Source organism: Leptodactylus fuscus, chromosome 8, assembly GCF_031893055.1.
Source record: "Leptodactylus fuscus isolate aLepFus1 chromosome 8, aLepFus1.hap2, whole genome shotgun sequence".
NCBI lineage: Eukaryota > Metazoa > Chordata > Amphibia > Anura > Leptodactylidae > Leptodactylus > Leptodactylus fuscus.
In genome coordinates, this window is record NC_134272.1 from 11,178,154 (window position 1) to 11,205,312 (window position 27,159).

Consider the following 27,159-nt stretch of genomic DNA (forward strand, 5'->3'; position numbering starts at 1 on the left):
GCCAGGATGACTTCCGGCCTAGCGGAAGGAGTGGAGGGCTCAGTCTGCTAAACGGGGGAGACGACAGAAGAGAAACGCCAGAGGCACCCCTCCCCCTGACCGGAAGCGGAAAGCGGGCTCGAGAGAGGTCCCCCCTCATGGGAGTGGTGAAGACTGACCTCTGACACCCCTTCTATATTCATCCCTGACTGGGTGTGGCCCCTGACACTGACAGGGGCCACATGTGCTATATATCTGCCCCCAGGAACCGTCAGGGCAATTACCGCCCATTTTATGTCTTAACCATTCATTACTGCAGCCCGTAGCTCGGCTCGGTATACAGCTATCCTGTATGCTGCCCTCTCCCCCCTATTTGTGTTATAATGGAATGCTCCTTATAATTGATTGCCCCCTTTGGGGTGGTGGGAGAGCTCACCCTCAGGGGGGTGTTCTGTGTTGCAGCTAGTGATTTTATCTGTATCTTATGTAGTGATGTGTTAGCCTGGCACCTCTACCCGCCGGGCGCAGCCCTGCCAGGACCTATAGTGCCATTTTATATACAATAGTCTGTGTTTTATTTGGGGTTTGGGGGAGTTGGGTCACATCCTGCCGGCGGTGTGACATGTGCCAGGAAAACAAGGGTGACGCAAAGAGACGATTGTGACAGCCAGTCGCAGCATGGTGAGTATGTTGTGTGCTAACCATCTGCCTATGGGGGGGCCTATATATAGGGTATATGAGGATGTAACGAGCCCCTCCCCCTCTATAGGGGATGTAAAGGTACCGCTCATACCTGGGCCCTTGTTGGGAGATTTTGGTTTGGCGCCGAGGAGTTTTATGTTACACCAATAGGTGCAGTAATGATTATCGGGGCATCTTTTGGGCAAGGGATCATTCGTGAGATTTAACATAAAAGCTCCGAGGGGCCCCCAAAATTAGCTGAGGATAGGAAGCGGGATATACATCTGTATATAAATTATACTCTCCTCTTCCTTGCCATTCTGGCGGCGCGGTCCGTCTTCTCCATCCGCTTGCGGTGTGCCCGCTATGACATGAGTGGCCACAGCATCCAAGCAATGGTGGTCCTGTGCGGTGGTTTGGGTATGTCATTGCTGCGATGATGATGTATCTGAGTACTGCACAGGGATTGGCTACGTGGGGGGCCATTGACGTCATCTCTGCAGCTCTCCAGAGCAAAGGGGGGGGGGGGGGGGTCTTCTGAATGTTGAATCAGTGTCTGGGGGTTAGTTTGGACTCTGGAGAGAGGAGGCAGAGCGAGTAGGTGACAGGTCTGATCAGGTGCCCGGAGTTAGAATCAGCCCAAAATCCCCAGGTCCAGCTTCATCAGAAGCACAGGGGAAGCCGGTTAGTTTTAAGTCCCTGGAACACCTGATTTGAGTGACTTAAAGGGATACTACCATATTATTTAAGGTGATTGTATGTCCCCACCTGGTATTCAATGGGGGGTCTGACCTCTGCGACCCCATCAGTCCTGAGAATAAAGGGGATGCAGCATTGACACCACAGGCTGCAGAGGAATCGAGGCCGCATTGCCGATCCCTGCACAAAGGTTGGGGGCAAGCTGTTCAATCGGTGCTGTAGCCCCTCATCTCTCCATATTGGTGGGGGTCTGATTGCACCAGTCATAAAGTGATGACCTATCTTAGTGATATGCAGCGACTTTATAGATTGGGAATATGCCATTAAGTGACAAACTTGAGTTTTCTATCTATTAGGTTGAGACCACACTTTTTTTTTTTTTTTTGCAGGTTTTGCTGCGATTTCTTGAGCCCAAGCCAAGAATGGCTTTGAAGGAATGGAAAATATAAAGGAGACTCTTATACATGCACCTTCAATCCACTCCTGACTTTGGCTCAAACCCCCCCCAGCGAGGGGCAACACTGTGGCTCAGTGGTTAGCACTGCAGCCTTGCAGTGCTGGAGTTCTGGGTTCGAATCCCGCCAGGAACAACATCTGCAAGGAGTTTGTATGTTCTCCCTGTGTTTGTGTGGATTTTCTCCCATTCTACAAAGACATACTGATAGGGAAAAAAATGTACATTGTGATCCCTATATGGGGCTCACAATCTACAAAAAAAAAACCCCCAGCAAAATCTGCAACAAAAAATCGGCTTTTACCGCAGCTTTACAGGGGTGCTGCAATCTTCAGGCCATGCCATAATGTTCTGGGGTCCAATCTTTGGAACGATTGCAGAATGGAGGGGCCCTTTGGGGCAATGCTCAGGGACGTGCACCATGCGGGGGACAGTAATCCAGCCATGTTTAGGGGCTAGTTCTGCAGCCCCCTCATCATGTGCGTGGGGTCGTGGTAATCGTTTACCGTAACCTGCACATCTCACCGTATAGTCCTAACACAATGGAAAGGGACGCGGCTTTCCTTGCCATGTCGGCTCCTCCGCAGAGTACGGCCTGTGGACCCTGTTACCTACTGGTATTCCTGTGGTTATAAGACGCCCATATTATGGAATTACTTTCATGCACGGAGCAAACAAAGAGTTAATAGGATCTAGTTGCACAGCGTCTCTCATGCTGGGACTTGTAGTTCTGCAGTCTAGGCAGCCCCGCCGCCATCTGACACTGTAATGCTTTCTATTTTCAGGCGTCCGAGGAGGCTTCGCTCAGAGCCCTGGAAAGTCTGATGAGCGAGTTCTTTCACACCAGCACATCCAATGATCGCAAGAGAGAAATCGGTGAGCGGCGCCGCTGATGACTTTATACATATGCATGGGGGGGATATTTTTAGGTGACCTTGGCCGATGCTGCTGTCTCTTAGGAGGCCGCTATTGGATAACCTGAGGGGTGTAGATCAGCTGGTGCCGGGAAGGTTGTTGTAAAGGTGGGGATGATAAATGAAAGGAACGAGCGGTCCGTGTGATGCGAGGGTCTGCAGTCATGTGATGGGTATATATGTATATCTGTTCTGACCCTGCATTCTTCTTCTAGTCATCTGCACATAGACCGGGCTGTGCCGCTATGTCACATGATCACTAGGCGGGTGGTTTAGGTGACCGTGGAGTGATGCTCTTTGGATGTTTATTTTTTCTGGGACTCTTATGGATGCCCTATCCTTAGGATAAGTCATCAATATCTAACCAGTGGGGGGCCAGACCCCCGGGACCCCTACTAGTCATTAGCAGTGCTTCACTTCATAGGTCACATGTCCCGCTTCACCTGACAAGGACTGAGCTGCCGCCCCAAACACAGCCCTGTCCATATCAAGTTGCACAGTATAGGAATTATAGCATTGTAGGTTCCTGGCTCTGGTATTAGACAGCTGATAGTCCTTAATGTTCTTGGCTGATGGACTCCATGTTGGATATGGCCTAAAGGCAGATGTTATACAGTTGGGGGAGGGGAGACACTTTACTTTTGAAGTGGTGCTATATTTTCTATAGTGGACAAAGTGTCTTTGGTAAACGTCTCCTGTGTGCATGCTGGGAGTTGTAGTTCTGTAATAGCTGGAGACCAATGACGCAAAGAAACAAGTCCCGCCGTCTGCCTCTGAGCGCTCTGCGGACAAGGGTGCTGTTCTGGCTGCGTTCACACATTTCGTATATGTGGCACATTACTGTGTAACTTCCTCTTGGGCCGTAAAACTACTAAACCTATCTGCATTGTCGCTGATCGGGGGAGATTTACCCCTTGTTTATTCATCAATGGGATTGTATTAATAGATACAGTGTAATGTGGACTCCTAGTAGCGCAGATCAGTGCGCCCTGCAAGGGGGTTTCCATTTTTGTTTGCAGTTTTTTTTCTGACACTTCTCTACCTGAGGTCAGTGAATGGGAGCGTTGTCATCCAGAGACTGAAAACCTAATACACGAACACACTCCACACTATGCAATCCTCTGAGTTTAAGGCTATAGCCAGATTTTCCGTTATACCTATAGGGACACCAGGGGAAATTCTGTAGGTATAAGTGACATGCTGGGATTTCCCAAAACGCAACAGTTTCTGCTGCGCCTATTGTGTGGATGGGATTTGCTTTGCAGGGACCGTAAGATGCCGCGGTTTACACCACGTGGGGCTTAAAGGGCTCCTATAGGCAATGAGTTAAGCGCACATTCCACTACCATTATATAATCTATAGCTCCCGGGTTGTCTATATGCTGCGATCGGTATAGGTGATCACTAATAGATGATTCACTTAATATCTCTTTAAAGGGATAGTCCAGGATTGGAATAACATGGCCACTTTCTTCCGCCTGGGCATTTCACAGGCAGTGTGTGGTATTACAGCTCGGCCGCATTTCTTTTAGGAATTGCAATACCAGACACAACCTATGGGCAGGGGTGGCGCTGTTTTAGCCCAATTTATATGCAAAGCTAAACCGTTCACATTGGAGGCATCTGTTGTTGTTCCGCAGCGAGCCCTGCAGTTGTTTTCAAGCTCCGGATAATTTTGCCTTCTCTCTCCCTGTGTTTTTCTGCCCGCTTCCTCACGGCTTTGCTCTTCCTCACAGAGGCCCTGTTGAATAACTTTGCTCAGCAGCTCGGAGCCTGGAGGTTCTGCTTCTACTTCCTGTCCAGCTCACACAATGACTATGTCCTGATGTACAGTCTCAGCGTGTTTGAGGTGAGTACTCATTGCTTATCTTATAGTATGACTCACCGCCGCCTTCCAGTCCTCTTAAAGGAATTGTTCATGTTTCTGCACAGTCTGTGATGTAAAGTTCAGAGCATATTTGGCCGTGAATGACCTGGATCTGGGATTTAAAGGGGTTTTTCAGGGCTCTTATCAGTTGATCAGCGGGGGTCTGACCCTCGGGACCTCTGTAGATCAGCTACATGCAGTGCTTTTATTTCCCAGGTCACGTGATGGCATGTTTATCAGTCGCATGGCCTGATCACACCTCAGTCTCATTCAAGTGAATGGGACTGATCCTCGATAGTAAGCACAGCCACTATACACTACCGTTAAGAGGCCACAGCTCTCACCTGAAGGCTATGATCTCTTCAAACAGCTGATCAGCGGAGGTCCTAGGTGTGAGGCCCCTACTGGTCTTTAATAGAGATGAGCGAGTACTGTTCGGATCAGCCGATCCGAACAGCACGCTCCATAGAAATGAATGGATGCACCTGGTACTTCTGCTTTGACGTCGGCCGGCTGCTTAACCCCCCGCATGCTGGCTACGTCCATTCATTTCTATCCGAGCGTGCTGTTTGGATCAGCTGATCCAAACAGTACTCACTCATCTCTAATCTTTAACGGATGACCCCCTCAGGACAGTCTCCGCTGATGCATTGCCAGGGCCCAACATGGACCTTGGTTAGGTGTAAATTAAGCCAAGAGTTGGCATAAGAAGGGGTAAAGGGTCAGTGTTCACCCAAGTTTGGCGCAGTTTCTGCCCGTCATCCCTTCATCTTTGCTGCCTACATGTAGGACAGGAAGGAATAAATTTGCCCGTTTATTAATTTTGCAGAATTTAATCAATAAGATGTGGCTGGGCGTCCCGTCAGAAGAGAAGATGGAGATCCGCAGCTCCTTGCCCAAACTTCTCCTGAGCCAGCACAAAGCTCTTCCCGGCTTCATCTGTAACAAGCTGTGCAAGGTGATCGTGGACATGGGCAGACAGGACTGGCCCATGTTCTACCACGACTTCTTCACCAACATCCTGCAGGTAAGGATACGGTAACTTATAGCATGCACGAAGAGCCAGTGTCTCGGCACATATTCACCGTGGGCCTCTGTTACCCCCGATTTAGCTTATCCAGACCCCCAGCACGACTCCCCTGGGGTTGATCATGCTGAAGACCGCCTCTGAGGAGCTGGCCTGTCCCAGAGAGGACCTGAGCGTGGCCAGGAAAGAGGAACTACGCAAACTGCTGCTGGAACAAGTGCCAACCGTGCTGGGTCTGCTGACAGGTAAGGCCGTCAAGTAATCTGGACTAAAGAGGGCGCTATAACTTCTCGGGGAAGGGATACTTTCTATAGCCTTCTAATTCGGATATCCTTACCATGATATGTATGACACTGGCCTCTGTTCTTCTGCACCAGTTATGTTAAATCTTATGTTTAAAGGGGTTGTCCAGGGAGTTCTGGCCCCGTATCGCATGCTCTGAATCAGCCCTGTGCCATGGGGTCCTTCTTTACTATAGTTATGGAACCAGACCGGAACTCACCGGAAAACCCCTTTAAGGGTATGGTGCTGAACCTCAAAGGGGGAATACGACATTCAAAAAAAAAAAAATTGTTCCAGCGGCCTTTGTTTCCAGAGTCTGAGAAAATAACCCTAAAATGAATAGTCATTTACTAAACGAGGCTGCAAATGGACTTAAAGGGATATTCTAGTGAACCACTGATGACCTATCCATGTGTCACCCCAACACCGCGATTCTACGTGCCGCAAATGGTGCTTTGCTTGTATTCAGTGAGTGCTAACCAAACACTGCATTCTCCTTAGACTACCACCATTTGGGGGGTCCTAAATTCCAGGCCCCCACCAATTGCATATTGTTGACCTATCCATATTGTACAGAACACGAGTTTCATGTGCCAAATACTTACTGTGAACGTACTCTGAATAGGTGAAACATGATAAGACGGCATCTTGGATATAAGAGGGATGTCCAGTTCACTTTTATTGATGACTTATGCTCAGAATAGCTCAATAAAAGATCAGCGGGGATCCGACACCAGGTCAGCTATTCGCAGGGTCTGCGGTTCCCAATCGCCACCTCTTCACTGGTTACATTGCCTGCCGTCTGTTTTATAGTGGCCATTGAATGTAACTACAGCCTCACCTCGGTCACTTGTCCGGGACAAAGCTGTAATTACATGGCATGGCCGCTATGGAGCAGATGGTGTGCAATATATACTGTATCCGCTCCCACGAATCCTGCAGCTGATAAGCATTGGTGGTCCTGGGTATTGGACCACCGCTGATCTCCTACTCATCATTAAAAACAACCCCTGTAACCTACATGGAGTATATACCTGCTACCTTAGGGTGCATTCACACTGTATATACTGGGATAGATCCCAACATGTACATCAAGCATGCCCAGACGCCTCCATGCACCCGGCAGAGGCCAAATCCTTATCAGTGAGGGCGATATCCGCCTGACTGCCCTTGTCCGTTGTCACCGGTTTACGTTCTATAATTCACCATTTGTTTATAGGACAGAAACAGGAACTTGGCCGCTTTCATTTTCGTTTCTGCCAAACAAAGGAGGGGGTTGTGTGACGATGACGTTTTTTGGCTCCTCGTGCTTCTTCTATTTGCATAGAATCTTGCCTGAGGATATTCACTTAATTTCTAGGATATTTAAAGGGTGTGTAAGATGTGTTGCAATGCCTGTACGTTACCTCATACACTTCTTTCTATTATAACCTAGGAGTTCTTGAAAGTATTTGGGATAAGCACAGCGTGACGGCAGCCACTCCTCCGCCCTCGCCAACTGCTTCGGATGCCGGTACGTGTATGCACGCCATTCATAATGCTATACGTCCTATCGAGGTCTCGGCAATCTTCTCCTTTGTCAGTACTGGACTGTGGGCTTAACCAGGACATGGTGTGTAGGGTTTAATTAACCCCTTGTGCTTAAAGGGGTTGTGCCAGGTTTACACCAGGGTAGCGGATAAGCTGTAGGTTGGTGCAGGTCCATCTGCTTTGCCTCCTACCAGGGTCCCAATCCCACTACTGCTCCTTTCACCTCTATGGGATTGCCATAGAAAGCAGCGTACAGTGATCCGCCATGTCTGGCTATAGAGAAGTGGTCACTTGACATCTACAGATGGTGCGACAGGGGATCCCCTTTTGGTCAGCCCTGCACCCACTGATCAGATCTTCATCCCTTATCCTCCAATGTTGATGCATGACGCAACCTTTCATCTTTTATGTAGGATTACACCGCTTGGCCATGCCTATGGTCTTAAAGCTCATGCCGCGTTCACTGCCAGACACGGCTCATAGACAAAGGTTGTGCCATCTTTAGGGGAAGGGAAAGCTGATCACTTCACCTCTTCTCCTTTACCTCATAACCAGCTTTCAGCATTAGCCACAAACAATGGGAAGTGTAACCCCTATCTGAGCAAGTTCTAGTAATATGGAGGACCTCTTACTACACAGCAGACTTCCTGCCCGGTCATAGTAGTATAAAGGACACAAGTCTGCATTTTCGTTTCCTAAAAACGTCCAATAAATTTAGATCTATTCTAAAAATAATGTTTCCTTCTTACATATGGGATTGTACGTGTAACGTTTGCTTTTCTGCTGGGCCATATTAGAGGTCTACATCCCGTTTCTGAAGGCTTTCAACCTGTCATAGAGACATAATGTCAGAAGTTTTGGTTGATGGGTGTCTGGTGAGAGTCCTTGCACCCATCACTGAAGCAGAAGCGCTGTGCCCCTTTAAGCTTTGGTCCGTGCCAGAATCGGTGATGGACTGGTTCATAGGAAGAATATGGGGGTAGTAGAGCAGAGCTGATGGGGCTGAGCGCCTGCAGGATTTGGACTAGGCATGAGAGATACATTTATTCACTGATCTCATATAATCTGGCTGCTACAAGGGAAAGGGACACATTTTGGGATGTCGGGGGCTGCATTAGTGTTGGATGAGACGTCCCCTTTAAAGCAATGAGTGCATTTCTTCTGTGCGGTGTTACACACCATATAATATTGTGGATATTGCAATTTCCCCACACCGTCTGTCATCGTCACAGTGCAGCACCCTATCCGTCTTGTAGTGTTTTCGTCACTTATGATCCCCTTCATCTTCCGGCATGTATGACATTTCCCCTGAGATCAATGATGTCTGCTTGTTGCTTATTTCCTTCCTGTTCATGAAGCATTTGTGGTTGCCTTGTGTAACGTGGCCGAGCGCTGTACACTGGTGTCTGAGGAAGGGGTGCCGAGCTGTCACGCGCTACACGAGAAGCCGCACATCTTACATTTCGCTGGTATTGAGACTATGGCGCCCTGCCACACCGTGACATACAAGCATGACATGACAACCTGCATGTCACCTGCAGCAATGGCGGGTAAATGCAGACGGCATCATAGCCTTAAAGGTCCAGGGGTCTGGTTTCTTCCCAGGAAATGGCACCTCTGCATTTGGCCCTAATGACCTGTAATACCAGGCACTGCTGCTAGTCAGGGGTGGCGCTGTTCCTTGTTCCAGATCCATGTTGTATGGATTCATGATATAGCACCTATAGAAGTCTATGGGTCCATACTGTACACCTGTGGCTATGTATATGATGTGTCCTCAGGTAGGTTTGTTTGCTGCACTACAGACCATGCCACTGCGTTACTTTGTACTACGAGAGGTTTCCTCATCGCCCTAGTATATATAATCTACGTAGTCCTAGGTAGCGGACTCGCTGAACACAGGAAAAGCAGATCTTTCCAAAAAAATAAAAAATATCCTTGGCTAAAAATAGGATGTCCAAGATTGTGATTCTGCTTCCCCGCATGCATTAGCTCCTGCCCGGACTCCATATTTCCATATTTCTTACAGTCGTCCATTTCATTCAGCTACACAAGTGCACAAATAAAAACTTAATATTTCCTGCAAATGAAGTCCTATGAGAGCTCGGGCTCGGGTGACTGGGCCGGTGCCAGCGGTGGGCAGTGCCTGCTAATGACTCCTGCCTTGCTGGAAGCCTCCTTGAGATGTGTAGGGTAATGATACGCACAGAAATTCCAGGCCGTGAGGAAATGTCAAGGTTTTACAGTAATAAAGCTTGGAAATTCTAGAGCCGGGAGACCTTGGAACTTCAAAGCAATGCATGGAAAGGGTCCTTGGATGGGTTGCCATAAAGCATGTCGTGGGTTGTAGTCTTTCACACTAGATCTGTGATCTTTAGCCGTTGCAATACTGATTCCAGGCATGCTGGGAGTTGTAGTTTTGCAATAGTTGGAGGGCCACGAGATGGCGATGACCGTCCTAGAAAGGTTTCTTGTGATGACGCTAATGTTGCCCAGCACTGACTAGGCCTCAAGTTCTAGACAGTCTCTACCTTACTAGATGCTTTAGTCTGCATTAGTACTTACATACGTTTCTTCTTCCCTTCTAGACGACCTGCTGAGTAACCTTGTACACACCCCCACCTTGGCCAAGCAGCTGAGCCAACCACCACCAAGCCTGGAAGCCGAAAGCGAGCGTATTTGTGCCCTGGCCCTCGAGTGCCTCTCGCATCTCTTTAGTTGGATCCCCCTTTCGGCCAGCATCACCCCTTCGCTGCTTACCACAATCTTTCACTTTGCCCGCCTGGGTTGCGATGCCAGGTCACGAAGGACACATGTCAACAACACAAACGCTGTCACCCTTAATGGTGGCGGCAGCAGCAGCCCTCCCCTACCATTGACATTGCCCACCTCTCAGCAGGACTGTAACCGACTGGGGGTCTTGGCGATGTCTTGCATTAATGAACTTATGTGCAAGAACTGTGTCCCCCTGGAGTTCCAGGAATATCTGTTACGTGTGTGCCAGCAGACCTTTTACCTCTTGCAGAGGATTACACGAGAGACAAATGCCCACAGTGTGCGCAGTCGGCTGGAGGAGCTGGATGAGAGGTACGTGTCGCTTCTATGCCCACATTCACACCCATTGCTTTATTGCTCCAGGGCTGGGAAGAAGACAGGGGAGACTTTGCAAATAGCCTTGGTTAAAACTCTTGTATCGTTCTGAGTTTGCAGCTCCTCTGCAGATCTAGGTGTTGTCTTGGTTAGACTACAGACCAACCCTGTGTAGTCCATTCCTGCAGTCACGCTTCCTTCCATCTGTGCTTTCTTGCTATATTATGTTTGGTAGGCAAGTAACAAAGGACAGATGGAAGGACCCGGGACTGCTGGATCAATATGGCGCTGACCTGACAACTGGGTAAAGGCGCTTGAGATCTGGAACAACTGGAGAGATTTTCCTGGTGAGAAATCTTTACAATTGTTGCAGATATGATATTAATAGAGGTCTCCATCCATTTTGAAATAGGATAAATGTATGTCCCTTTAAGGCAGTCTTAGATGCAGCCATCTTGCTTGCCAGGACAACACTCCTTTACCTGTACAGGGACAACACTCCTATGCCTTATTTCTATGGCTACTTTCTCCCTCTCTCAGGATGGGATTGTGTTTCACGTGCTGGGCAGCTGTGCAGTGAAGGCCTCTAAAGACAGTGGGGCAGATTTAGTTAGACTTCATGTTTTTGGCATGCCGGAGGACCAAAATGAAGATATCTGGGGTAGATGTATATCCCATCTCTTCCATAAACCTGGAGTGAGTTACAATAAATCTGTTGGGCCAAGGTTTCTTTGCTCTGTCGACATTTGCAGAATGGGGGTTGTGCTGCAGTCAAGAGCCTTGTGCCAGAGATGCAGCACAGTATCCCTTCTCTATGCCAAAAAAACAGGAGGAAATTTATCCATTCCCTCCCCCTCCCACACCAGCATTGGTGAGAGGAATCATGGGAACTGTAGTGCTAGTGAGACTGGTAATTCCACCTGCGGCAAGCCCTGGTAGCATCAAAACAAAGGTGCTGCACATTGCTGAGCAATATTGTGCAAAGAAACCTTTGTCTGTGCAGGAGACCATTACGGCATAGCTCAGAAGTTTTTAGGTACTTTTCAGTTGTGTGTTTTGTTTGTTTGGTTTTTTTTTTTGGTTTTTTTTAAAGAAACATAGGAAAACCCCTTTATTTGAGACTCTTGGCGGATCCGCCGTTCATTCACCTACTGGATTCAGTTTGACCAGAGCTTTGTCACGAGAAACGTAAAACTATAAGAAGGATTTGGGTGAGAGATGGGTCAGAGACCTTGCACCGGTTTTGTGGCCCCCAGACACACCGTAATGACCCTCCTTGGGTCTTCAAAGCCTCGGGACGTAATGGCTCTGCCTGCTTCACTGTACGGCCGGCTTGTTACAGCATTCTGACATGTGATCCTCCGCCATCTCTGGTCACCCCGACTTAGTGAGGTCACCGCACCCCAGGCTGTATCTGCGCCGCATTGACCTTATGTTGCGTCAGGCGCCTTACTAAATAACGGGATGTCGACCAAACTCCAGATCTTCCTAGTTATATGGCAATAGGTGTACAGTGGGGTCTCTGCGCCATTCAGGAGCCTAGAAAATCTGGATGACAGCCATTGTAACTGCCGCGATCTTCTGTATTTTGTCACTTTTACAGAAACTGGTATGACGTTGGTGACTATTGAGAGATGCGTATGTACACTTGTCACGCGCTGACCTCTTCTTCATGTCATTACAGTTACGTGGAAAAGTTTACGGACTTCCTTCGGCTCTTTGTCAGCGTTCACTTGAGGAGGATCGAGTCTAATGCCCAGTTCCCGGTGGTGGAGTTCCTGGCATTACTCTTCAAATACACCTTTCACCAGGTATTATGGTGGGCCTCGCTAAGGTCCCTTTAAGGGTCACACGCATCTTAGACCTGTATTAGCGTCGCAGAGCCATGTGCATTGAGACATACACAGCTTGCATGGCTCTGTACTATAGAGCTGTAGACACTCTGTGCTGCTGTATAGGGTCCTGACCCCAGAAGTATGCTGTGCAGTGGCGTAACTAGGAATGGTGGGGCCCCATGGTAAGCTTTTGACCGACTAGCCCCACATTTCTGCGCTCTCATTTATGCCCAATGGTGGCCCCTGTATACAGTATTATCCCCCATAGTGGCCCCTGTATACAGTATTATGCCCCATAGCGGCCCCTGTATACAGTATTATGCCCCTGTATACAGTATTATGCCCCATAGTGGCCCCTGTATACAGTATTATGCCCCTGTATACAGTATTATGCCCCATAGCGGCCCCTGTATACAGTATTATGCCCCTGTATACAGTATTATCCCCCATAGTGGCCCCTGTATACAGTATTATGCCCCATAGTGGCCCCTGTATACAGTATTATGCCCCTGTATACAGTATTATGCCCCATAGTGGCCCCTGTATACAGTATTATGCCCCTGTATACAGTATTATGCCCCATAGCGGCCCCTGTATACAGTATTATGCCCCTGTATACAGTATTATGCCCCATAGTGGCCCCTGTATACAGTATTATGCCCCATAGTGGCCCCTGTATACAGTATTATGCCCCATAGTGGCCCCTGTATACAGTATTATGCCCCATAGTGGCCCCTGTATACAGTATTATGCCCCATAGTGGGCCCTGTATACAGTATTATGCCCCATAGTGGCCCCTGCATACAGTATTATGCCCCTGTATACAGTATTATGTACCATAGTGGCCCCTGTATACAGTATTATGCACCATAGTGGCCCCTGTATACAGTATTATGCACCATAGTGGCCCCTGTATACAGTATTATGCACCATAGTGGCCCCTGTATACAGTATTATGCACCATAGTGGCCCCTGTATACAGTATTATGCCCCATAGTGGCCCCTGCATACAGTATTATGCCCCTGTATACAGTATTATGCACCATAGTGGCCCCTGTATACAGTATTATGCCCCTGTATACAGTATTATGCACCATAGTGGCCCCTGTATACAGTATTATGCCCCTGTATACAGTATTATGCACCATAGTGGCCCCTGTATACAGTATTATGCCCCATAGTGGCCCCTGTATACAGTATTATGCCCCTGTATACAGTATTATGCCCCATAGTGGCCCCTGTATACAGTATTATGCCGCATAGTGGCCCCTTCATCCAGTATTATCCCAATTTGGGAACCCATGAACAATTATTCTACTCTGGGGTCTTTTCAGACCCCAGAGTATAATAATCGGGGAGTGAGGGGAATATACAAATATAAAAATACACACTTACTTGACTTCAATGACATCGGGACGTCACATGATCCGAGATGCAGGCCCCGGTCATGTGACGTCAGGGACGTCACAGAAGTAGGCCCGAAGCCTGTCTGGAGCCCGGACAGGTAAGTAACAAGGTTTATGTTCCCTTACCTCCCCTGGGCCTCCGATCATTATACTCGGGGGGGGGGTCTGAAAAGACCACCCGAGTATAATAATAGTGTTTGTAGGGGGCCACACGGTGGCTCAGTGGTTAGCACTGCAGCCTTGCAGCGCTGGAGTCCTGGTGTTCAAATCCTGCCAAGGGCGTAAAACCATCTGCAAGGAGTTTGTATGTTCTCCCCGTGTTTGCATGGATTTCCATCTCATATTCCAAAAAGACATACTGATAGGGACAAATGTACATAAAAAAAATAATAGTGTTTGTGGGGTCCGCGACATCACTTACCGATCCCGGCCTCTGCCAGGATCGGTAAGTAAATAGGGCCTGTTACCGGCTGCAGTAACTTATTAATGTGTTTTTATTTCTGTTTTTCCCGTACGTCTCTGCAGCCGACACATGAAGGCTACCTCTCGTGTCTCGACATCTGGGCGCTCTTTTTGGACTATTTAACAAACAAGATAAGAAACCGGCTTGAAGACAGAGAGGCCATCATTGGCAGGTAAGGGCTCCCATCGTGATCTAGGGGTAGGAGGATGGCGGCTTCAGATTATCGTGAATTATAGAGGAACTTTCTCCACAATATGGAACGTCTGGACCTTGGCTCATATTGGTGTCACTTCCCATACAGGTACGATGATGCCCTGATGCTGCTGCTCACTGAGGTGCTGAATCGGATCCAGTTCCGCTACAACCAGACACAGCTGGAGGAGCTGGATGACGAGACGCTAGATGATGATGTAAGTGACTTACATGTAGTGACACAAACCATAGGCAGGTGGCGCTCTTTTAGGGAGTTTTTTTTTTTTTTCGTCATTATTTAATCTTGTACATCCCCTTTTAAAGGTCTTATTGTGCTGACCTGTATGTTATATCTTGTTCTACAGCAGCAGACGGAGTGGCAAAGATATTTACGTCACAGTTTGGAAGTGGTAGCCAAAATCATGGAACTGCTCCCCACGCATGCCTTCAGTACTCTGGTAAATACCGGGCTCGTCTGTCACCAAAGTTATTTCTACATATAGCTGTGGTTTTACACAATTTTTAGCATTGCTATTATTAAACTATCTTGTACATCCTGTACTGATCCTGAGTTATATCCTGTATTATACTCCAGAGCTGCGCTCACTATTCTGCTGGTGCAGTCACTGTGTACATACATTACATTACTTATCCTGTATTATACTCCAGAGCTGCGCTCACTATTCTGCTGGTACAGTCACTGTGTACATACATTACATTACTTATCCTGTATTATACTCCAGAGCTGCGCCCACTATTCTGCTGGTACAGTCACTGTGTACATACATTACATTACTTATCCTGTATTATACTCCAGAGCTGCACTCACTATTCTGCTGGTACAGTCACTGTGTATATACATTACATTACTTGTCCTGTATTATACTGCAGAGCTGCGCTCACTATTCTGCTGGTGCAGTCACTGTGTACATACATTACATTACTTATCCTGTATTATACTCCAGAGCTGCGCTCACTATTCTGTGTAGATTCCCCCCCCCCCCCCTCCTACATAAAGACTGTGACAGTGAAGGTTCTAGATATACACTTACTTGGCAGCCGGAGTATACATGCAGAGTTCCCATGTGCTATATACAGTGACTTGGGGTCAGTATACATGTAGCTCCTATGTGTCCTGCTTCCTTATATACAGTCTGTCTCTTACCTTACAACTAAAGCCCAGTGAGGCCTAATGGAGCAGATGAGAGGTTGTCTGTCTGGAGCCGCCGGGCACTGACTCTCCAGTTTCCATCTTATTTATTTTCCTGTCTGGGAGATGTCACGTCTTTATCGTCTCTAATAGTCGCTGACGTTTTGCTTTTACAATTTCCACCATTATACTCGTATGGTTTTTTTAATCTTCCCAGTCGGCAAAATTAGTTTTATTTATTCCTGTGGGTGATGGAAGTGGCAAGAATTGTAGATGGCGCGTCTGCTTTGGGCGTGTAGACTGTGGTTGCCGTCCATGTACAGCAGTCACCTCACTTAAATCACATGCGACTTACAATAGAAGATAACACCTCTATAGATAACACCCGGGGTGACCCATCATTACATCACTGCTGACACTAGATGATGTCACAGTTTCTCTTCCCTCTCTCTGCACGGAGCATGTCTAGAAAACTCTCCCATAGACCTCAATGGCTTCTTTCCTGTCTATTGCTGCCTATGGTCATGAGTGCTGTAAAGCAGATCACTAAATGCTGTGCTAACTGAGCAGAGGAGAAGCTCAGGCAAGATGGCCGCCGCCATGATCATGGCTAGAGGATTGGTAAGGGTGTATACTGTCTATCGGTGTAGGACAGGAATCGGCTACCTTCGTCACTACAGCCCCCAGCAATGTCTCTGCTGTTCTTGGAACTGCCATTGAAGTGAATGGGGCATGCTGGGAGTTGCAGTTCTGCAGCAGCAGACGTGCTGAAGGTTTTGAACCCCCTTGTTAATGTTTGTTACAGTCCATGTCCTAATGTAATGGTGCTCTTGTCTCTCTGGTTTCTTACAGTTTGCCGCATTGCAGGAGAACCTGGATGTGTATCTCGGCCTGCAGCAGTGTATAGTGAATACAGGGGCGGGTAGGTACTGCAGCATTGATGACCTGTATACTATGGGGTGTATAGTACCCTGTAGCATCAAAGCCTCAGCGCTGACCTGGGGACCAAAAGTCATGGTGGACCCCAAAGTTTTGGAATATTTCCAAGTAAACAAAGCTATTTCACCCATCTCTACTGTGAAACCATTGTAGCAAATCCTCAGCTGTGACACCTTTTACATCAGGGCAAGTTTTTAGCCCCTGTTTATATTCCTAAAAATTGTGAGGATTACTCTATTTTCTGTGCAGATGGGCGAGGACGTTGTTAGAGGAACCCAAAAAGAATAAATAGATTATTCCTTCAGAGCCTTCTATGTGCAAAGGAGGTAAAATTGGCAAAAATACTGATGTGCAGGGTAAGGATGCCACAGGAAAACTGCATGATGGGAGAATCTGGGCTGATAGGAGTGGGAAGTGATACAGGGGGGAGGCGGAGGTGCAGGGGATCGGGTTTCAGCGGTGGATATTATGAAATTATTATATTTTGGAGAAATTCACATTATGGAAGGAAATAATATCTGTGCAGGGAGATGACTGTCCTGTTCATTACACATATACTTGGCTGCAGCCCATGTTACATGTCTCTCTGAGGCAGGGGGCATGTACAGTACAGAGCTGTATACCCCTCCCCCCTTCCCTTTTATCCATTACTACTGCTACTGGTTTCTTTACATGGAATTCTGCCAGGAGTAACTGTAAAACGGTGGAGAGAAGCCCAAGACTATATAATTCAGGAAGTCCAAGGACACTGGACTGCAAGTTCAGGTTATGATGTAGCTAAAAGATCTCAGACACACAAAAAAAAGAGATTGGAGCAGAGTTTGGAAACTTGTGCACTGTCTGACAAACATCCCATCAGCAATAACTCCAGCAGCTAGTCAGTCTCTGCTCTTGAGTTGAGAAAAGAGATTTTCCCCTTTTCACCTCCATTTCTGTGTCTTAAGCCTGCTGGTTTCTAAAGTCAGAACTTCCTTAGTAACAGGGAGTGAACAGCAAGTTAGTAAGGAAGGTGAAACCTAGCGGCAGCAACTTTTTTCAGGCAGGAAACAGCAATGTATTTGGACACCTATGGTTTTTGTCTGGAATCCAATGCTCTGAAGTTGTTGATAAAGTTATTGACCCTTTAATGTCTCCCTCTCCCCTTACAGAACAGCGTCTCAATGTGACGGCAGAAAACGACTGTCGCCGGTTGCACTGCTCCTTGCGTGACCTGAGCTCCCTCCTTCAGGCCGTGGGTAGACTTGCTGAGTACTTCATCGGGGATGTGTTTGAGGCGCGCTTTAATGACGCCCTGACGGTTGTGGAAAGGTAACACTTGCCTCTGGTTTCCTAATCCTGAGGATTGGAGATGACATTGAATTTCTCATCCCTCCCTTCCCCCCCTGTCTCCGCCAGGTTGGTCAAAGTCACATTATATGGCTCTGAGATTAAGCCATACAATATGGAGACCGCGGTGCCATCCGTGCTGAAGCCAGACCTTGTGGATGTGTGAGTATTTCATGACTTGTGCAGGGTTTCTGCTCAGACTGCTTTACACTTGGCATCTTCCTTGCGAGTTGGCGGTCTGGTGCGGTATATTATTAATGAGTATTAATAACAAATCCGCCTATAGGTTTGTAAAGTACATCATATCTGCGGTGTTTTCTACCTTTGGCAGCCATGCCCAGTCCCTGGCAGCGTTACAAGCTTACTCCCACTGGCTCGCTCGCTTCTACAGTGAGGTTCAGCACCAGAACCCTCAGCAGTTTGTGTCTATCATCTCCACAGCAATGGAGGCGCTACCCCCGCTCATCAGCACCAAGGTGAGTCTCGGAGGAAAGGGAGATGATCTTAAAGAGGTTTACTTTAGATAACCTATCCTTGTGATAGATCATTTGTCATCTGACACCCGGGCCCCCGCACTGATCAGCTGTCACCATTCGACAGAACTCTGCAACCCCAAAAAATGCAAGCGCAGCATTCTATAGGATAGCAACTGTCTTTGGGATGGGAATGAGACTGAGCTAAGAACTGACCAACAAACATGACATCACATGGCCTGATAGAAATGCAGCTGATCTGTGAGGTTTTGGGGTGTTTGACTGCCCCCTATAAGGATAGGCCTTCAACTGAAACCCCAGGAAAATTCCTTGACTGACACATTTACTTCTGATTCCCTCTTTCCAGGTACCAGAAAAGCTGCTGCTCTCGGCGTGCCATCTACTGGTCTCTGTGGCCACAACGGTGCGGCCCGTATTCCTTATCAACATTCCTGCCGTCCAGAAGGTGTTCAGCCGTGTGACAGACAGTTCTGCACAGAGACTACCAGAGGAGGTAGGGCTCCGTCTAATTGGGGTGTCCCTATCTATTACAAGGTCATCACTCTATGATCAATGGGGGTCTGACCTCTTGAACCCCCAATTCTAAGAATGAAGGGATTGTCAGCAGTCCCTTCAAGTGAATGGGGACCAAGTGGCTGTGCAGTAAGACTGTGAAGGGCCGGCTGTGCCACACCAGCGGTAAATGCTGTATCAATCAGCAACTCCTGATACCGTCCTGAATACACTTCCACGGCTTGTAGGCTTTTTGGGTAGTTGCTTGCTGTCCTCTATTGAGTCCACTCTGTCTTAAAGGGCATGTCATGAGTGTGCATGTCTTTGCCAACGACTCCTAGTAGTTCTCCTGCTCACTGTCTATATCCGGGTGCCTTTTACAATTTATCACGCAGCCGTCCATTGTAAATGATTCCTCCTTCTGTTTTGCAGGCTCAGGTGCTGCTGTGTCGTGCCCTGTCCAATGTCCTTCTTCTCCCGTGGCCAAATGTCCCAGAGGCGGAGCAGCAGTGGGCAGAGCGCTCAAGTCATCATGCCAACCTCCTGAACAGCTTGACCAGAGAATACCGCCAGCTGAAGGGCAGCGCTCCTCCGCAGAGGAAGGGCCAGCTCGAGGCCAGTGAGTAGCAGAACGCCACGGCAATTATTGAGTTAAAGGGGTTATGTGATTTGTAGTCCATGGATATTAGATCTGTAGGGGCCCGACATCCAGAACCAGCACCGAGGCAGCGCGGGAAAGCTTTGTTGCTCACTCGCTGCCCTGTTGATGTCTATGGAGCAGCACCCCAGTATCTACACTCAGTGTTGGAGCGCCACCTATCTAATATTGATGGGCTAGCCTAAAGAAACTGGATTAACCCTTTAACTTCCTGTACCACTATATCACAGGATCATTTCCCATGCTGTTTCTTCTTATATGGTTTCCTACCTTGTTCACCTCCATGTTTTCCTTTCCCTCTCTCCCCCTAGCCAAGCGTGTAATCTGTCAGACACTGGGAGTGTTGAAGGACATTGTAGAGAACATCTCCGGTGAGGGCACCAAATCTCGGCAGACCTGCTACCAGTCTATGCAGGAGTCGGCTCAGCTCTCGCTTGCTCTCTTCCCGGCGTACATTCACCAGTCAGGTAGGTGGATCCAATGGCTGATGTGCTGGTCTTTGTTCTGTAGCAGATGGATCTGTTCAGTAGTCATAGAATTACTATAGACTATCAAGTCATACACACAAGGTGACTGGCCGACTGTGTAGGTTTACTGACTGTCTGTATGTGTACTGACTGTCCCTGATATTGGGGGGGGGGGGAGACGGATGGTACATGTTAGATGTTCTCTATACAGTTATATAGCAGTAATGCTCGGTATCAGAGCTCAGCCCATTCCCTTGAATGGGACTGAGCTGCAAACGGACGATGTGATTGAATGTGATACCACATGGCCGCACTCGGAGAGCACCACTATTGCTTCAGAAAGCTTATCTGTGAGGATGCCATGTATCAGATGCCCATTGAGGACCCATCTTTAGGATCGGTCATAAATTTTCAAAGCCTGGAAAACCCCCCTGCTTGTCAGAGTCAAACATGAATGGGGGAAGAGGCCATGGCTGGAAGCTGATGCAAGATGTAAGCTTCCCTTTGTCTTTCCCTCATTGGATCTAAACCTCCAGAATCGGCCAAGTGTGCATGTCTGAGAGAGTTTAGTGACATGTCTGGAGGCCAGGCGTATTGCTAACATGGACCTGATGTGTGTTGCCCCTTTAGAGTCCGGTTACTTCCTTCAGGTTTGGGAAGAAGATTGTTGAAATCCTCCAAAATACCATCACTCTCTATGACTAGACCTGGCAGTGCAGGGTATAGGTGGTATTATCTTCATCTTCTGATATTTCTTTCTTAGACGTGACCGAGGAGATGCTCAGTTTTTTCTTAGCCTTATTCCAAGGACTTAGGGTACAGATGGGGGTGCCATTTACTGAGCAGATCATCCAGACCTTCCTCAACATGTTTACCAGGTAACGCTACTCTTACAGCCGTGTCCTATGATGGTCAGGTTATCGTACCCAGTGCTTATTCTCTCACCCCGTCCCTGCAGGGAGCAGCTGGCGGAGAGTATCCTCCAGGAAGGCAGCGCCGGCTGTCACGTGGTTGAGAAGTTTCTGAAGATCCTGCAGGTCGTCGTCCAGGAGCCTGGTCCGGCCTTCAAGCCTTTCCTGCCAAGTATCCTGTCCTTGTCCATGGAGCAGCTCTACCCCATTATAGCGGAGGTAAGTGGCCATTACTACGGAGCATTGTCATTCCCACCTACTGATACTTACGCCGTTGTGTAACCATTATTCCTGCAGCGCCCCTCCCCCGATGTGAAGGCGGAGCTATTTGAGCTCCTGTTCCAGCTTCTGCACCACAATTGGAGGTATTTCTACCGATCCTCTGTTCTAGCCAGTGTGCACCGTGATGGTGGCGATGAACCCATGGAGAACCAGGCGCAATTTGTCGGTGTCATGCAGGTTGGTGCCCATATCACCCCAGATGATGGAGCAAAATAATTCAGCTTACTTGCCAACTTAAAGGGAATTTTGCAGCCCCAAATCCAAACCAAATGTGTCCATCACATGACCACGACAGGTTTTTATCCCATGGATGTAAATGAAATCTTCCTTTAAATGCAAAGGGTAGAAGAATTGTTTTGGGACATTCAAGACCCGAGGAGATGAGAACTGTTTTTTAGTCTGCAGGGCCGAGGATGCAATGTCTTAGTAATTCCCTCCTGTTTCCCTCCAGGCATTTGGTCAGTCATTTCTGCAGCCGGATATTCATCTTTTCAAGCAAAATCTGAGCTATCTGGAGACCCTGAACAGCAAACACAAACTGTACCATAAGGTGAGAGGTTACTCCTGAGGTCGGCCATACACCTTTAGATTGGGATTCCTTTCATACGTGCACCCTCGGCTCAGCTGAGCTCTCAAAGGGAAGGAGAATAAGCCGCTGCCAGATGTTTCTTTATAGAAGTCTTCCAGGAATTACATTAATTAGAATTAATGATCTGTTCTCAATATCTGGGGGGTCTGACACTTGAGACCTCCGCCTTCTGGTGACCGTTGTGGCCTTTTCACTGAATACCAAGCACAGCACCACCCATCGTATAGTGGCTGTGCTAGGTATTGCAGCTCTGTGTCATTCACTTGAATGGGACTGAGTTGCAGAATAACGAACGAATGTGGGCTGGACTGGTGAATGTTGGGTATCCCCAGTGCTCCCATTGAAGTGCATGGTGCTCCAACCATTACTTGCCCTGCTCTTGCAGCTCCTAGGGACAAAGGTCCTGTAGAACGTTACTTCATGGGACAACCCCGTTTATTGCGATGCATTGTTTAGACCCTGTGAACCTAAAATACCGATGGTCTTCCTGCCTCTTATCCCCTCTCATGACTTGTCTCCTGTCTCGTAGAAACTGTTCCGGGCCATGATGCTGCCGCAGTTTGTCAGTGTTTTACTTCAGGTTCTTATCCACAAGTCCCATGATCTTCTCCAGGAGGAAATCGGCATTGCTGTCTACAACATGGCGTCTGTGGACTTCAGCACTTTCTTCTCTGCCTTCTTACCTGAATTCTTAGCTGGCTGCCAGGGCCTCGATAGCGGTCAGAAGAATGTCCTCGCCCGAAACTTCAAGATGGAACGGGTGAGAATAGCTTGTCGCATCAAATCTGTATGTGAACGAAAGAAGTCATTGCTGAGGGTGTGAGTGAGTCGCTGACTAGGCTGTCGGTATATGGTGGTCGGATCTTTGTGACCCCCACCGAGGTCAGACCCATGCAACCTCCCCAGTCTATCAGTAAGGGTGGGCCATGGAGTCTTAAAATCTACATAGGATAGGTGGTAAGTGCCTCAGCACTCAGACCCCCGCCGATAAGGAGGAGGTCCTGGACTCTTATGCCCTATCCACAGGCTGCAGGTAAGTGTCCAATCACTGGGGGAAGGGGGGCCAGCGTTCAGGCCCGCAGCAATTGGACACTTCCCCTTTCCTTTGGATAGGGGTGAAGCGACCCTAATGGGACAACCCCCTTTAACCATACACATTGTCACTCAATTAATAGTCTATGGGACTGGGCTATATCTTCTTTCCTTAAAAAGGGGGTATAGACCCTCCATCTGTGGAGTGATGGCCCTAATAAATAGATACTTGTCACCTCTCCTGCTGTTCTTCATCGGGGCACAGCAGCCTTATGGAAATATGGCTGGTATTGCAGATCAGTCTTTTCACTTGATGCTCTCATCTGTTGGAAGGGCCAAGGACGTCCCCTCATTCTGATCTGCCTTGGTGCCAGGGGTTAGACATGTCACCGACAGGAAGATGTTCTGTAATATCTCTTGCTAGGACAAAGCAATCCCTACAAAACGGTATATGGAGCTCCTGAGCGGTGGGGACACAATACGCAGGCAGTTTTCCCTTTTTGCAGATCTTTGACACGTTGAATGAGATCTCCAGGTCTCCTCTGCTGGTCGTCTGAGGTTTCCAATAAGGTGACCCAATAAGTTAGCACCATGAAGAAGCGATGCTCAATACCGCCATCCTGACATAGTAGATATATACCTAGAAGTTGCAAATGGAGGTTAAACATTATGCAGCCGGTCCGGTCCCTACGTCATCGCTCCGACTCAGGCGTCCCCGCTCGTTCGTAGCTCCATATACTGTAGGGCACATTTTGTTCAGATTACTTTGTCCTAGTGAATATTCCGGGCCTCTCCCTGTATATTTCATAGATCATTTAAGAGTGTTTCCAGGCAATTTATATGGATGACCTGTCCATGGGATTGGACATAATATTAGATTGGCAAGGGTCTGTGACCTGGGACCCAACTGATCAGCTGTTCTCAGCCACGCTACGAAGAACAAAGCTGGATGGAGATTGCTCTGCTCTCTGTGAGCAGCCATGCTGTGTTACTGCAGCTCCCATTCACTTGTACAGGAGCTGAGCTACAACATCATGGCCGCTACACAGAGATCAGAGTCTGAAACAGGTCTCCGTATAGTGGCCTTGTTAAGTTTCTGCAGCGTAGCTCCTATACAAGATGTTGGGACTAGGATAGGTCATTGGCATTTGCCCAAAAACCCCTTTGAGGTTTTGTTCACATCTCCATTGGAGTCTCCATTGGAGTCGGCTGAAATTGGTGGACAAGTTTTTTTCGTTTGTTTTAAAATGAGACTCCGTTATAATCAATAGGGTCCTTCTGTCTCCATATGTAACAGATGTTGTAGTGGTCCATTGTTCTGCTCCTCCTCCGGACAAGAACAACGGACATCTCGATGCAAATGTGAACTTGATGTAAGATAGCAAAGCTGTACAGTGAATGGCTTCTATAACCATCGTCTTGTCTCCCCTTCCAGGACCTGCCTTCGTTTACTCAGAGCGTCCATCGCCTGGTCAATGACCTCCGCTATTACAGACTCTGCAATGACAGCCTCCCCCCAGGAACTGTGAAACTGTGACAAAAACACATCCCCCTGCCCCTCGCCTGAATCTTGCATTGATAGTCTTAACTCACCCGCTCCAGATGTGAATCTCGCTCCTTCACTCATCCCGTATATATATATATATATATATATATATATATATATATATATATATATATATATATATTTTTTTTTTATTTTTAATAAAACGATCAAGGTTTTAGCACTTTCTCTCTGCGAGATCTCAGTGCCTCCCCCGTTTACTCCACTTAATCCCTTGGTTTAAAGGATTGTTCTAAATCCCTCTGGTAGCTCAGGGGTTAAGGAAGCGCTCCCTCGTCTTTTAACTGAAAAGAAAAAGAAAAAAAAAAAAAAGTCAATTTCACAAACCTTCAATACCATTCCCTGATCTCGGAGAATGTGGGTGACAGTCGCCCATTATGGACACTGACGTCTGGATTTTAAGACTGTATTGGCCACTTATTTGCCCCCGGTCGGTTGGGGTCACATACTTTATGTATTTTTATTTTATATATATATTTTTTTTTCTTGTGTTTTTGTTACCATTCCATTGTGAAATTGCAGTCGCTTCTTGCGAATAAAATGAATGCCTTGTTTAATATCGGGTCTTATTGTAGTCTTACACAGGGTGTTAAAGACATGACCATTTGAAGGGGTTGTGATGTTAGGGACATGGGGGCTCGTTCACACGGGGCAAGAGGGGGCGGATTTTGGCGTTGAACCCATGTCGTAATCCGCCCCCTCACAATAGAGGTCTATGTAGACCGCTAGCGTTCTTTTTTGCTGCCCTTTCTTCAGGTGGATTCTGCGTCCGCCTTGCGACAGCATGCTCCAGACTGGACCTATTCATTTGGGCCTACTCTGGAGCAGGGAGGTGCATTTTGGTGCCATTCTGACGCGGCTTCCCGTGTCAAAATCAGGACCAAAATACGCCCCCGTCTCATGTGAACTAGGCCTTATTCCCCATCCACAGGATAGGGGAGATAAGTGTCTGATTAATGGGGGGGCCTGGCATGTCAGAATTCTCCTTATAGCCTCTTTGGCAATGGAGCGCTAGTGTATGTACTTGGCTGGTGCGCCATTCGTTTCTATAGGGCTGCTGGAGACTACAGTCCTGGCAGCCCCATAGCTGTGAATGGGCCCCTGGTGATGTGACTCCTATTGCTTGAAGGATATATGCACACAACTGGTTTACAATGCAATAAATCCACACCTTTATCTATATGGGTATGTTCACATGGCAAAATTTGCATTCCATGTGTGAACATTCCGTGCAGCTAGCCGTGATGGGATGCAGTGCACTGGCATCCGTCACCGGATTCTGCTCCAGATTAGGCCCGAAGAATGGGGGGGAGCCTCGTACCATGGTGGCTGAGTCAATCGCCGAATCCACGGAAAGATAGAGCAGCACGCTGCTTTTTTTTCCTGCTACCAGCTAGTAGAGATGAGCGAACACTGTTCGGATCAGCCGATCCGAGCAGCACGCTCCCATAGAAATGAATGGAAGCACCTGGCACGCAGACTTTGCCGGCTGCTTGACCCCCCCCCCCCCCCACACGTGCCGGCTGCTTCCATTCATTTCTATGGGAGCGTGCTGTTCGGAATGGCTAATCCGAGCAGTGTTCGCTCATCTCTACCAGCTAGCAGAAAAAAGTAGCAAGCGGCTCCCATTGAAGTCAATGGGATCCGTTTTTGGAGTCGGATTTTGAAGTGTATTCTGCGTCCAAATCTGTTCCAAAAAACTCTGTGTGAACATACCCTTAGGATTAAAATCAATGAGAATTTCTGTGGGTCATGCACATTATACAGAATTCTTTTCCCGTGCAGATACTGACCTATGGAGTAGATGTTAAAATCCACAGTATGTCAACTCACACACATCTCAGGTCTTCAAAATCCACGTTGAAAAAGAGGGAGTGACTGGTTATGGGGGCGCGTATATAGGAAGAATTCAACTTGACTATGGAAAATAGGGCGCCTTTATTCCAAAAAAAAACAAAAAAAAAAACCGCCACCCTTGTTCATGAATTGTATGGAGTAGTGAAACTCTGCTATATTAAAGTGAATTGGGCAGAACAAAGAAATACTAAACTTAACCGTCCAGGAATCCCAAGAGACAACTTACAGTATAGTTTTTACTAGATCAGTGTTTTTTGGTTGTAGTGCCATGTTTGAAATGGCCACTAGAGGGAGCACTATTACATTTGCTATGAGGCAGCAAAGATGGGGTTGTTGAAGCTCCACTGCTTGTGACCCCCTTTGTTCAGTTGTGGTGCGGCCGCCTTCTCGCCCTCCCCTAATCTTCTGAGAAATCTTCCCATGTTTGTTTTGTTTTCCCCTCATCATTATGGAACTTCCTGCTACAATGTCATGTCAGGTTATAGCCGTCCTCCATTTCTCCCCCTCCTGGTGTCCACAGAACACTTAATGTCCTCTTAGTCACCGGGACGCTTGTGCCAGATGTCTCGGTTTCACTGTGATCTGCCGCGTTCTTCCAGGGTGAAAACTGGGATAAGTTACTCTATAGTATCAAGTCTATACAAAGGTCATCCTATTAATATTATAATTGTGTGTTTGGATGTTTGTTCCTCAATCACGCAAAACCCGCTCCACCGATTTGGCTGCAAGTTTCCACAAACATAGTTAATACACCCGATTGCGCAATAGGCTACTTTTCGTCACAATAGCGCACATACGTTTGTGCCAGGACCCCCACAAAACCCAAACTCACACCACCATCTCTGCAATCTCACACACTTTGGACCATAGCAAGTCCCAAAATTCATATTGCCCTCTACAGCCTCGCCCCTAACCCCACACAATCACATATACATATACTTTACCACTCTGCCCCTCACCTTAACGATACTCCAGGAGG

At 47.7% G+C, this 27,159-nt stretch overlaps 1 protein-coding gene across 1 annotated transcript; it reads left to right on the plus strand.

The window, feature by feature from the left end:
- XPO6 (exportin 6) lies at positions 1–24,390 on the plus strand. The gene is made up of 24 exons (XM_075285597.1): positions 1–660; positions 2,599–2,689; positions 4,464–4,576; positions 5,424–5,621; positions 5,707–5,866; positions 7,339–7,416; positions 10,022–10,520; positions 12,208–12,334; positions 14,290–14,399; positions 14,529–14,637; positions 14,785–14,877; positions 16,422–16,491; positions 17,657–17,816; positions 17,904–17,996; positions 18,166–18,310; positions 18,675–18,821; positions 19,253–19,439; positions 19,790–19,945; positions 20,709–20,823; positions 20,904–21,075; positions 21,154–21,315; positions 21,590–21,688; positions 22,257–22,487; positions 24,195–24,390. The coding sequence occupies exons 1-24, from the start codon at positions 658–660 to the stop codon at positions 24,294–24,296; spliced, it is 3,420 nt and encodes a 1,139-aa protein (XP_075141698.1). The 5' UTR covers positions 1–657; the 3' UTR covers positions 24,297–24,390.
- Positions 24,391–27,159: the final 2,769 nt, after the last annotated feature.

What these genes read in the sequence shown, in the direction of transcription:
- XPO6 (XM_075285597.1), top strand. An exon ending in ACAGTCTCAGCGTGTTTGAG is followed by an intron (nt 4,577 to 5,423) that starts GTGAGTACTCAT and finishes TTAATTTTGCAG; the next exon opens with AATTTAATCAATAAGATGTG. An exon ending in TCAAATACACCTTTCACCAG is followed by an intron (nt 12,335 to 14,289) that starts GTATTATGGTGG and finishes ACGTCTCTGCAG; the next exon opens with CCGACACATGAAGGCTACCT.